The following is a 12631-nucleotide window of genomic DNA, read 5'->3' on the forward strand; positions in this document are numbered from 1 at the left end:
TAAGAGGTAGAGTAACAATTTGAAACTGGAAATATAATTTCTTATGCAGTGGGGCAGACACAAAATCCTAAAATGGCTCTAACACGCAAGTTGGCTTTATATCAATAAAGTTGTTAGCCAGTTTAAGGTTAGCTGCTCTTAGCGATTCCTACGGCACCACCAGGGTCCAGTAGTGTGTTTTCAGGATGGCCTTAGATGGAAAGCAATTATTATTATTATTATTATTATTATTATTTATTTTTATAGAGCGCGTAGTCACCCTGAGGTATCCCAGCGCTAACAAATCCTATCTCTTCAGTTCAATGGGACAAGGGAGAAAAGAAGAGGGAAGGGGGACAGAAGATCAGGGCTACGGACGAGCATGATTCATTGGGGAGAAAGGTGAGTCTTGAGCCGCTTCCTGAAGTGAAGGTATTGTGGTTCGAGTCGCAGGTCGCGGGGGAGTGAGAAGTTGGATTATCCCATAGATCAGGCAACCCTAGTGAATACAATGTTGACTTCATATTCGAAAGCCAAGGATTTTTACGTTTTAGATCAACCTTCATAACATCTTTTAAACTTTCTACATAGTGGGCAATTTCGGCAGTGTTATATAGACTTCTCCAATACAGTAGGGGCCGTATTCTGATTTTACTCAACACCCCTGAAACTCCCAAGGCACTTAACAGTGGATGTGACGGGGTACTAAATGGAAGGGAAACAATATTTCTGAGGGATTTATTCTCTGTTCTAATAAGATCGTCGTGTTTAGAAAAAGCCCATTGTTCAGCTCCATAAAAAGCTGAATCCAAAGCCCTAGCCTCGTAGATCTTGAGCACCGGCGAAATGGGTTTGGTATGGGATATAAAAAATTCATAAGTATCGCACAGAAAATGTGTCCGAGTTTAGTAGTTGCCTTATTGATATGGAGATGCCAGGACATTCCCTTTGCGAGTGTAACCCATAGATATGCAAAAGAATCGACCCTCTTGAGAGGTACTCACGCCCCCCCAGCATAGAGTGCCCTTGAAAGATTTGTGTTGGTTAAAAATCGTCAATTTAGTTTTAGAGGTGTTGATCTCCAGGCCCTGTGCGGCACAACACTCATTACAGTGAGTCAAAAGTTTCTGAAGCCGACACAGAGTCTTGGAGAGCAACAGGGTGTCATTCGTGAAGAGGATTGGAATTTTAAAACATGCCAGAGAAAGAGCGCCCACTTCCACTTGTGTTAAAAAATGAACCATGTCGTTAATAAAAAGTGAAAAGAAAGTGGGAACCAGGACACAGCCCTGGCAAACACCTCTACGAACAGGTATCCTTTTCATCAACTGGGCCCAGCTGCAATTGTTTTGACCAGAACTAAAATATAATATGACCAGGTCTCTATATCAGAAAGAAATATGTCTGCTGGGATGCCATCTGGTCTGGCCGCTCATCGGCGCAAGACAGAGTTAAGAGACTGGGCAATGTCCGCAATATCCAACATCTGCTTGGCATCTGTATTAATCCAAGAGATAGTATTGGCTGTCACCTTAGTTGTATCAGTAAGGTCATCAGAGTAGAGATTGTGATAATAGTCAACCCAGGCAGGCAACATTATTAGAAGGGTCCAAAAAAGGCATCTCCCGAAGGAATAATTTTACGAATAGTCAGAGGATGTGTAAATATAATATCCCATCCTACCGCCAAATTGATAGTACATACAATTATATCCATTAGTTGTTCATCTAGAAACACATTATAATTGGTTTACATCTTTAGTATAACCGATGTATGCATTTATTTAACAATCCATCTTTGTTTAGGGTCGAAGTTGTGACCCTTAACGGGGTAGGCGACCACTCAGCAAAAATATAAATACTCTTCCAACCCTCCAAGAGTCCTTTCCTTGTAGAAGGGTTTTAAAGTTCATACAGTAGCGTTTGTAGTGGTCAGTACGTCGACGTTACAGTCTCCAGGCAACTGAGTACTTAACACCAACTTCAGGACAAAGTGTCACACAAAACCTTTGTTAAAGACCCCTTGATGAAGCCTATCTTTGAAATAGGAATTAATCAAGGAGCTTAAAATGGTTTGAAGCCTACAATGTATCAAACAAACGTCATCAAAGTGGAGTTATAATTTAAGGCAGAATTTACTGTGTGTCCTGAGCAGTGGGATCAATCACTATCCTCAGTTTATGAAAATCAAACTCAACAACAGTCAAGCATAATAACTTCTAGCCCTCCTTAGAACAATCGAGCTTGAGGAAGTATAAGCATTGTAACCACCCTAAACAATGTTTCCTCTGTGGTATCTAGGCCATGCACTGCATTTAATGGTTGACATTTTTGCTGTGTTCTCAAATACATCTACTCTTAAGCAGAAACTTTTCAGATTTAGCTTACGTTTTCATTATGGAGAGGGGATCTAACTGACTACAATAATTATAACTTCCTTTTGCAGTTTTTTGCATATTTTTAAAGCTGGCATTTTGTATTTCTGCCGTATCCTCACCCCACATGCTCTGGATTGGGCAGACCTCCCCCAATAGTAAAAACATTATATTTGAAAACACAATGGTAATCTTAGCTAGGAAACTTTTATGTTTTTCTTGACATGTTTTATACATCATGTCTTGACATGTTTTATACATCATGTCTGCTGTAGTGAGGATCTGATATTTTATCTTTGCTATTATTTTTGAGACTGTCATTTTGTGTACACCACTGCATGTAGGGATTTGGGTTGTTTGCAGTGCCTGATATTGGTAACTTGAAGGTAGTTAATCCTGTACTGTTGGTGTGGGTTTTGGGCTTTCATTAATAATGCTGCTGCCTCATCTCCGTTTAAGTTCTGTTCATCTTATATCTTGTATTTGTCATGCAGCATGATTGTAAGTCTATTATATGTGTCTTTCTTTTGCTTTGGCAGAAATTGGTAAATTATCTCCTTATTTATATCTCCTTTGTATGCACTTGATACGTTGCATTTTGTACTGGGAGTGAGTGTGTATGGCAGTCAGGGGCCGTGGAAGGACTACGGCTGGTCCTATTAGCATTAGATCTGGTATCATAGTTGTGGTCTGATGATGAATGGCATTCATGTAAAGGGCCTTCTAGGTGTATTTCAGGCATTCTTGGTGGATTTTTCGTAGTATCTCTTGCCAATGTTTGTCAATTTTACGTATACTAATGCCTTTGTAACTCTTTGATACTATTAGATGAGTGTTGCTTTGCTACTTTAGATAGAGAGCCCAATAATATCCTCTGAATCTATCTGTTTTGTCTTTTCCGTCCTTGTTCTGTGCTTTATAAGGCATCTGTGGGTGTAGCTGTTTTGTGGGTGCATATGGTGGGGGTTTCTCAAGGGAGGTTGGAGCAGTTGGATATAAAGGTACAACAATCTGTGAGACCTTTCTATCTTCTGATGCAAATGGGCAACAACCTTTTCCACACTCCATTCTATACCATGTGAACCCAATATTAACTGACTGTAAATCAATTTTAAATTCCTCCATTGTTTCTCATGTAGAAGACATCTCATTATCTTGCAAAAGTATAATGATTTTGTAATGTGTGCATGGCAAAGCAGCTGGCTCTGCCTTTAGCTCGCAAGTCATTATTATTGTGTAACACTTGGATTGCTAATAATGCCAATTCATTTATTTCATCCTGTTGGCATTATAATAAATGCCATAGAATCTCTGTTTCTTTTTTTAGTTGGGTGAACGGTATGTAATATTTCCATGCATGCGCTTTCCGTAGTTCTGGGAATAAAGTGTACAACTGTCCATGTGACTGGATCACTCAATCTATATAAACATTTTTTCACAGTCTTCTGAGTTTTCCTTGATCTGAGGGCAAAGGGCCCTTTGAGTCGCACAAGGCATTTAACGTCTGGTCTGTGGGCACAGCGAGTGGGGCTTCAGGGCAACAAAGCACTGTGCAACACTCATCTGAGGTGTTTGCTTGGGATGCTGTCTTCGTAGAGTGCGCCCCCAGGCGAAAGATTCACACACTGCGTGCCACCATGTGTCAGTCCTGGTCTCTCATGGGACTTCATCCTGATTCCCCACGTGGGATGTGCTCAAAATCTGAATCCAGCAGGTTGTGGAGGGGTGAGTTCAGCTGTCGCAAAGGTCTCACTGGACTTAAAGTCACCGCCTTATGATGATGTGCAGCACAGTAGACACTGCTTCCCAAATTAAGACAAACACTCTGATAGGTTCAAAGTAGCCAGATCAGGTTTCATGTGAGCATCACTGCTGTATAGCAAGAGTTAAAGCTCTCCCTCATCTCTGCACAAACAGAGATATATATATATATGAGGAAGGCGGAAGCTGAAACGTTGTAGTGGAAATATATTTTTGTTCTTTGGTGAATCTATCTGTTTGAGTCACTTCTTTCTTGTATATATATATATATATATATATATGTGATCAAGCTTCAAGGGAAGGCGTCATGGCGGGCAGGCTGGGCACGAATAAAGCACTTTAAAAGTTTGCACCAAGAATTGGGTCTGCTCATCGTCATTTTCTGTGTGGGAGAGCAGCTGGTGGTGACGACGTATTATATATATATACCGCAGAGCACAAACTTCAACCCTATTAGGAAATGCAATAAATCTGCAAATGTTGCAGTAGTTTATTGTAAAAGTCTCATCTTTTTGGGCCTTCCAAGTCTGAGAGCATTTGCTGTCCATTCAGCTAGGAGTTGGTGTTCCACCCGACTGTGTTCTTGGTATATTCATGGCTTCAGGCTGGGGCGGATGATGGAATTTACAAACTGACTTGATTTTGACCAGACTTAGTTTTGGCCTGTGTAGTATCTAGAAAACTAAGAATAAATTTTTTGAGCCACTGCTCAGGCGGAGGCACGTTGTGGGAATTTGCTGTTATCACAGCTGACACTCAGAATAGACATACAAACTATAATGAAAATAGTGCCAGCTGGTTTGTTTGTAGGACAGCCTCATGTGTTGCCTTTACACATGCTGTAGTATATGTTCTAATTTCTATCCACAATATGTGATTTAATTAATCCGGTTGTGGTTTTAATATGGCGACCGATACAGTATTGTGAAAACTAGCTCATCTGGTTTCATTATTTCCTATATGACCAGATTTTTCATTTAATTCTATGGCCTTGGTCTGTCTCACTCCTAATGATGTGACTCATTCTGGTCAGGTGATATTCAATGTAGATCCATTGTTTAATTTTCAACTTCGATCACACTCTGGAGCAGTTTTTTGTAGCAAATCTCTGAATAGTTTCACTCTACAATGTTTTTTTAATGTTTGATGTGCCTGCACTGCCTGGTAATGGAGGAAATGGATTGGCAGCTATTAAAAAAAAAAAAAAAGTTCAACCCTCATCGGGCACATGTTGTGTGAATGGATGATATATAACATTGTTGGGTGTTGAAGAAAAACTCAATGCTCCAAGCTTGTGATGCACTAAAATCAATGATAGTTGAGAAAGTTAGAGTAAATAGGATACTACAGTAGATAGGAAAAATGAGAAAAGGTGAATATGACTTACCTGGTGGTATTTTCTGCCATTCTATTTGCATGCACCTGCAGTCTGAGGTATGAAGGATTCAAGAGATGAATAATTAAGTTGTTCTTATTACAGCTGCTGCAGAGCCGTGGCGAGTGGCTGAAGGCCCAAAGAATTAGCCGGTCTTCCTTCTGCTGGTGGAAGAAACAGGTACATGAAACTTAACCCACACCTGATGGTGTGCAAATGCGAAGTGGAGAGAGATGTTTTGGTTTAGTGGTGTATGAAGGGTTCGGTAACTGGGTGTAGATCGATGCGTTAATACGATGGTGTTGTGTTGAATTCTCAATTTATGTACAGCAGGGCAGGCCTCTGAACACGCTGCTGCTACCAAAATAGCTTAGGTGCCTTGGCAACGCTGTACTTGGATATCTTTCTTTACTCTGGATTTGTCCCTTTTAATTGAGAAAATCTTGGTACTTTTAAGCATGTATTTTGAAATTGATTTCCCAACTTCTCATCCTAATTAGTTTAGAGGTTTGCAATGATTTCATCTGTACACCTAATATAATGTGTGTGTTAGTCCGTATTTGTATAGCTATTTCCATGTTAATTTATTAATTAAAAGAGTAAACACAATGATTTATGAATAAACCTATTAAATGAGATAGTCCACCTCTGTTTCTTAATGAAATGGACTCAACAGGTGAGAAATTATATTGGTATTAGGGAATGTTGATATTGTCAAACAAGAGATATGCGTCTTGACTCTCCTGACTAGTAACCTACATTATTAAAGCCTATTTCTTTTGCCTTTGGGGCCTTTGGGTTTTTGGGATCTGACTAGTCTGACCACAGTGGCACTTCTTTTAATGTGGGTTACTACCATCCATATGATTGGGCCAAGGATAGTAGTGGGATGCATACCTTTTCCCTACCCACGCACCCTAGAAAATTTGTTTAGTAGATCACTACTGATCCCCGTCAACTCTCTTGATTATATGTGAAATGAACATGTGCATGCTGGATTACATGTAAACAAGGGAACAAGGGTATCCAGGTTGAGGGTCACCACCTATGTGCATGTTCTTCCAAAGTTGTGGCTGATCCATATGATTAGTGGTAGCTAGAGTTGCCAGTCTGCTCTCTTCCTACCAGTTCCCATGAGGTCCACTCTCCCTTTGGAATTCTTTAAGTCAAGTAGACTGCCTGTCTTTGAATCATCATTCTGAGGAAGGTCCATTTGTTCTACTTGGCTGAAACTGAACTAGTTCCAGCAGCTGAAGGTACAACACTTGAACAGCGACTGATGCCTGAATTCAAGGTAAATCCTTTGCATGTAGGTATGGGCTACCTCCCTTTCTGGGGCTTTGTGCTGTGAACAACAGCTGTATACTTGGAATCCAGAAGAGGAAGGTGACAGTTCCATGGAGCAATGGTCCCCGTGGAACAGAAAAGAAAATACTCCTTGCATGTTTGAGACTAACATTCAATTTAAATGTGCATTGGGCTGAGCCAAAAGTCCCTATGACGATATGTTAGCTGGCCCTTTCAGAATGTTTTCTTCACTTGAAATAGCTCTGACACACTGGTATAGCAAAAGGAGAGGATCAGAGATGGAAACATTGGCTGTCTTCCTTTTAAGGACTATGTCTCTTAGACTGTGGTGAAGATCTATTCTTATGAACCCTGCTGAGATGGAGATAGACTGCTCTTCATGCTTAGAATGTGCTGTGTAACACTAGAGCCTTAGATACAGTATGTCCATACTGTTGTAATGTACTTTGCACAGCTAAGTCGGACTGAAGCCATATCCTCTTCAGTGTCCAGATAGATTCTAAGAAGTGAACAGCCTGCTGGTTGAAGCACATTGCAGGCATGAGGCCAATGTGAGTTTGCTAGAGTTACTTCATATGGTCGGCGGTGAGCTCCAGCTCGACTAGCATCTGCGAGTCCGCATCCCAGCAAGATGACCACAAGGGGCAAAGCTGCAAAAATGCTGTTGCATCTCTAGGGCACATATGCAGTTCCCCATCGAGTCACTTGCTGCTCCAGTTGAAAACCCTCTAAGCAACAACAACTGTCAAAGGATGGGAAACAGCCACTACAACGAAGCCGTTTCCACGAATGCACTAACCACGCATGCTTTACAACGCATGCGTGGTTACCACTATAACCTTTACCACGCATTCCTTTACTACGAAATACGTAGTAAAGGAATGTGAGTTAAAGGTCCCAAAAAAAAAAGGGGGGGGTCTCCCCCCCAATAAAAAAAAAACACGAGAGGGTTTTAAAAAAAAGAAGAAAGAAAACTTACCTAAAACACGCTCTTCTGTGCCTCTGTCCTTCATGGAAAGTGCCTCCCTAACAGACGTCATTACGTACGTGCGTCTACGTACTGCATCAAAAATAGAGAAAGGACCACTTAAAGAGTTAGAGGAAGGAGAATACCGTCGAAAGAAAATGTAAGTATATTTTTAAATTATAATAATTTATTAGGTTAGGCATAATTAAAAAAACATAATCTACATAATCTACATGATCTACATAATCAATCATGCAGTCAGTTTAACATGAAAATGCCAATATCATGCATAGTTAAACAACGAAAAACGTTGTTAAACTATGCGTGGTAAAGGCATTTTCGTGGTAAACCATATGCGTGGTAATGGCATTCCGTTGTAACGCATGCGTGGAAAAGGCATGCGTTGCAACGGAATGCGTTGTAACATCATATAACCTCAAAGGATCAACCACCATCAGGCCCTTGCCTGCAGCACTACTAGGTGCAGTCCTCTGCCCCAACCATCGGTATTCCAGACAGACTTGGCTCCTACAAAGGGTAGTAAAATATGCATACCGTATTCTCCCCCTACTCTGCCCCCCCCCCCCGAACAAGTACTGCAATTGCATGTCTTAGATTAATTTCAATTGCAGTTGTAGTCCTGATTTCCCACATGTACCATCTCCTAGCCGGCCACATGAAGGCTGTACTATATTCACTAAGATAACACAAAGTCATAAAACATCTTGAAAATATCAGTCTTTTTGCTAATGCTAGTGAAAGTCAAAAATGTTTTGGGAAATGTTATTTAAAACTCTATAGTATAGCCTTTACAAACAACTAAACCGGTCAACGATAATTATCAAGGTTCCTATAGACCTTGACAGTATGTAAGTATAAACTCCCAAACATTATAATAAAGTATAATTATGTGCAGGCATTTGGCACATGATAATTTGAAAAGGACAAAAGAGCGAAATAATATAGAGAGCCCCTTAGAACTCTTGTGGAACCAGGACCAACAGCCAAAGATATTTCCTCAAAATACAGACACCGCCAATGCTATATCAAGGCTATATGCATTGCCACCCACCCAGGCACTGATTCAGTGACATATAGAAGAAATCAGTTATTCATTCTCAGTAAAAGCTAGATGGACTGAGAGGCCTTCAAAAGTCTCTAGGCCAACATGCCCTGCAAAGAATGTTTGGTATGCATTGCCAGAACTATGTTTGGCACATTCCTGCAGTTGTGGCATGTACTTCCTTTTCGATTTAGGTCCATGGGCATTATGTTGTGGGTCTCCTTATCGGAACTACGATGCAGTTACATGCCTATAAAGTACCTTAGCAGCCCTTATTCTTCTGGGTGGCATAGTGTGCTGTTATTCATTAATAAGGGGGACATATGTTTGAGGTTTGATGAGGATGGTTTTTATTGTTTCTTGCAGGTTTTGGAAAAACAGTGCGAGAGGAAGCTAACAGTGCGTGCGCTCTGGCACTGGTCCTTGTCACTTCAGGGCAAGGTAACACAGACCTACTATTGTGCTTGAAACACACACAATGTCATTCTTATATGATGGGGTGTGCACTGAGTGTTTTTTTTTACAGAGAATGCCTCTGCTGTTCAATGTAAGGAACTTTGATATTTGTTGTAATGTATCTGCTCTTCATGTATATATTGGTGTTCAATGTCTTGGAGAGTTTATCCCCTCTTTCTTTTTCACATATGCCTTTAATAATTTATTCTAGTTATTTATTTTGCACCCTTCAGGGACAAAACCTTGAGTGAGTGCCATTTTCAGATTGAAAATCCTCATCCTGCTCGGGTCCTGAAGTTGGTTCTGGGAATGGTCAGCATAGAGAGATCACACACAATGATGTTACGAGTTAGATAGCTTTTCCGACTGGCAACCAGTGTCAGGGCTACCTTCAAAAAGAGTCTGTCCTATTCTGAAGACCAAAGATAACCCCAATCGACTGGTGCTTTAGGAGGCATCCCTACAGGGTGTTTCGATGAACAAGTTTGGAATTGATCAGGGCTTTGACCACCAAATGATGGGAATCAACTGGTAGAAAGTGAAGAATACTGCACAGTTTAAAAAGAAAATACCTTTATTACAGTAGGTGTTTCCGTACAATAGGAAAACAAGAGTAAGTGTGCACTCATTTATGTATTTATAGTGGCACCTCTCTCATCATCGTAAGCCTTCTAGATGTTTTACAAAGGTGTTGCCTCTTATCTACCGAGATATTACAACTTTTAAACAATCTAACCAATATATAGACCACTATCCTCTTGCTGGTCCAGTCTTTACAGATTTGGCATTGACAGATAATGAACTATCCTTGTGCAGGACTATGTAATGATCAGTGTGTTGGGGTAGGACTATGACCATCTGTGCTAGGTGACCCAGCAGCAATTGATCACTTAGTATAATGAACAAAAGTCCTATGCCATCCCGGATGATCCCTAGATTTCTTACTGTATCCGACTGCTTAGTCAATATTCCTAAGGTAAGTTGTAGGAAAATGGATAGAGCATGAGTAAAGGTGCTGTAGCCACAAGCATTACCTCCTTTTCAAAAAAATCAGATGGACCTTACACCTATGTTGCAAAGTGACCCCTTTATAGTGTTCATTCCCAGTTTTCTATTTTTTTGGTACTTTCCTATTGGTAATCTTGAACTCTAACCTTAGGACACCGATACTCAGCGCCCAGTTTATGTGGCCCGGCGCTTAAAATCTGTTGAAATTGGCTTACAACTTGATTGGCACATTTAAAGTTCATAGAAAGCCATAGTACATGGTGTAGGATTATACACATTACATGGAAAGTTACTAGCGGACTGCTGCACCTTTTGTGCCATACACTACAGTGGCTGTGAAAACATGGCCTACCATGTGTAGCCTCACAGCAGCAGCAGCTTGAACCCTGCTGCCCAGGCCTGCCAAAATCACAGTTTTGACAAGCAGGGAAACCTGATTTTAAATATTAAATAATTCACCAAGCACACCTTGCTGCCCAATATATTTAAGTGTTGAAAATGTGTGATATTATGAATGACATTGTCACTGGCCAGACTGTAACTGGCACATAAGAAAAGTAGAAGTATAGATTATACAGTTTAGTCTATAACTGTTGACTTTACCAGCTACAGACATATTTGAGAAACACCAATCTAATGATAAAGTCTCTTTTTTATTTAATATATGTGAATGTAACTTTTAGAAAGCTACCTTTACCCTGCCTGAACCTGCTGGAAAATAATTTGCATAAGCCCTCTAGCAAATACCCAGCCTGTCCTTGTCCTGAATATGTGTAATAAAAAGGTGTGGAAACTGCTCCCAGGGCAGGGACAATAGCCTTGGATTGGGAGGTGTTTTCTGCCCCTCGCAAGAACCCCAGTTGGGGTAGACCTAGGAATTTAATTTATGGGGGTCTTCCCTCTTATAATTAAATGTTACAGAACACTGGAAATGGCCCATCTTTTGTCCCTCAAGTTAGGCTGGCACCAAACCCAGCAGAAAGAAAATTACCCCACAACTGGTTTTGAGTGACCACAGAGCAGGGGACTTCTCATTACATTTTACCTGAGTACTCCAAATTCACCACCTACTAACTATTGCAAGCATAAGCGTGGTACCCGCAAGGCAACCCTTCAAAAACATTTCTAGGCTTGCCATAGACCAGAAGGGGGCCGTGCCTGCTGTCTGTGACCTAAGAGGAGTCCTGAAAGACTGAACCTGCTCCCTCATGTACCAACTATATAGAGGTGGGCTACAAGGATCAGTTGGCTGACTCCCTGTGTGGCTACATGGACACAATGGGCTGCAAGAGGCCCTTTTCCTGGAAATCCCCAGCTGACCAGGCGCAACTGGACTTTGCATTTGACCTCTGCCTGACACCCTGAGGGACTGTAAGTGCCCTACCCTGATGCAAGGGGGCCTTAAAAGTGTACAACTGTGGTTCTTTGGGCATCAGAAGAAAGTATGGAAACTTTGCGAAACTTACCCTTCAGAGCTCCAGCAGAACCTGCAGGAAAACTAATCGACCAGCAGTTCCAGGGTGTCTGTTTGAATTTCAGCTTCACCAAGTTCAATGCTTCCAGCACCTCAGAAAAAACGCTAAGTCTCATTCTGCATTGGAACTTAAAAATACTTCTGCAAGAAATCTCCGCTATGTCAGAGCTCCAGCTGATCCAACCGGCTTCAAATATCTGGTCTTCAAATTCCACGACTGTGCTACAGTTTCAGCAGCAGCCTGCTCAGGGAGGTTTTTTCCCCTCAAAAAGTGACAAAGTCCTTTACTTCATTGAACATTTTGACTTTTAGACTTTCCCCACGACTACTTGTTGTATGTGACCAGGGCTCCCATCAGCCAACCTCAAATTGCGCCTAGTTCTTGGTCTACCTCTTCCATCCACTGTCATAGGGGCTTTGCATTTTTTATACACTATTTATATTTAAATCTTTAAAAAATCATTTCTCTGGTTTCCCTTATTGGAGTTTTGTAGTTTTTATTTTCTACTCATAAATATTTTTTATTGTGTTTTGTGTGATGTTTGCTACTGTGTATGCATTGCTTAAATATTCTACACATTGCCTTTGATATAAGCCTGAATTCTTTGTCATGTTACCAGGGATTGAACACAGGTTATTTTATATAGTTTGTGGACATTTAGCAGGTAGTTACTTTATCCTTTGACGTGGACATTTTTCTGCTCCAAATACTAATCCATTTTTCTACAACCTCAAAATCGAATTTGATTACACCAGGATAGGAGTGGAATTCAAGTTGTTCATTAAAAGGGTGGAACAAGGGTCTGAGGCAAATTGTAAAACAAATCAGTTGGGGGGGGTCGAGGACCTTTGTGGGACCCCATAAT

General features: G+C 40.9%; 1 protein-coding gene across 1 annotated transcript in view; it reads left to right on the plus strand.

Annotated features, from left to right (window-relative positions):
- The window catches only part of SFI1 (SFI1 centrin binding protein), a 553452-nt gene that overhangs the window by 335168 nt on the left and 205653 nt on the right, over positions 1-12631 (plus strand). Inside the window, exons 23-24 of the mRNA XM_078667725.1 lie at positions 5595-5669; positions 9194-9268. Coding sequence (XP_078523851.1) covers positions 5595-5669; positions 9194-9268 — 150 coding nt within the window. The remainder of the gene's footprint in view (positions 1-5594; positions 5670-9193; positions 9269-12631) is intronic.

The sequence above is a fragment of the Lissotriton helveticus genome, chromosome 11 (assembly GCF_964261635.1).
Source record: "Lissotriton helveticus chromosome 11, aLisHel1.1, whole genome shotgun sequence".
NCBI classification, from domain to species: Eukaryota; Metazoa; Chordata; class Amphibia; order Caudata; family Salamandridae; genus Lissotriton; species Lissotriton helveticus.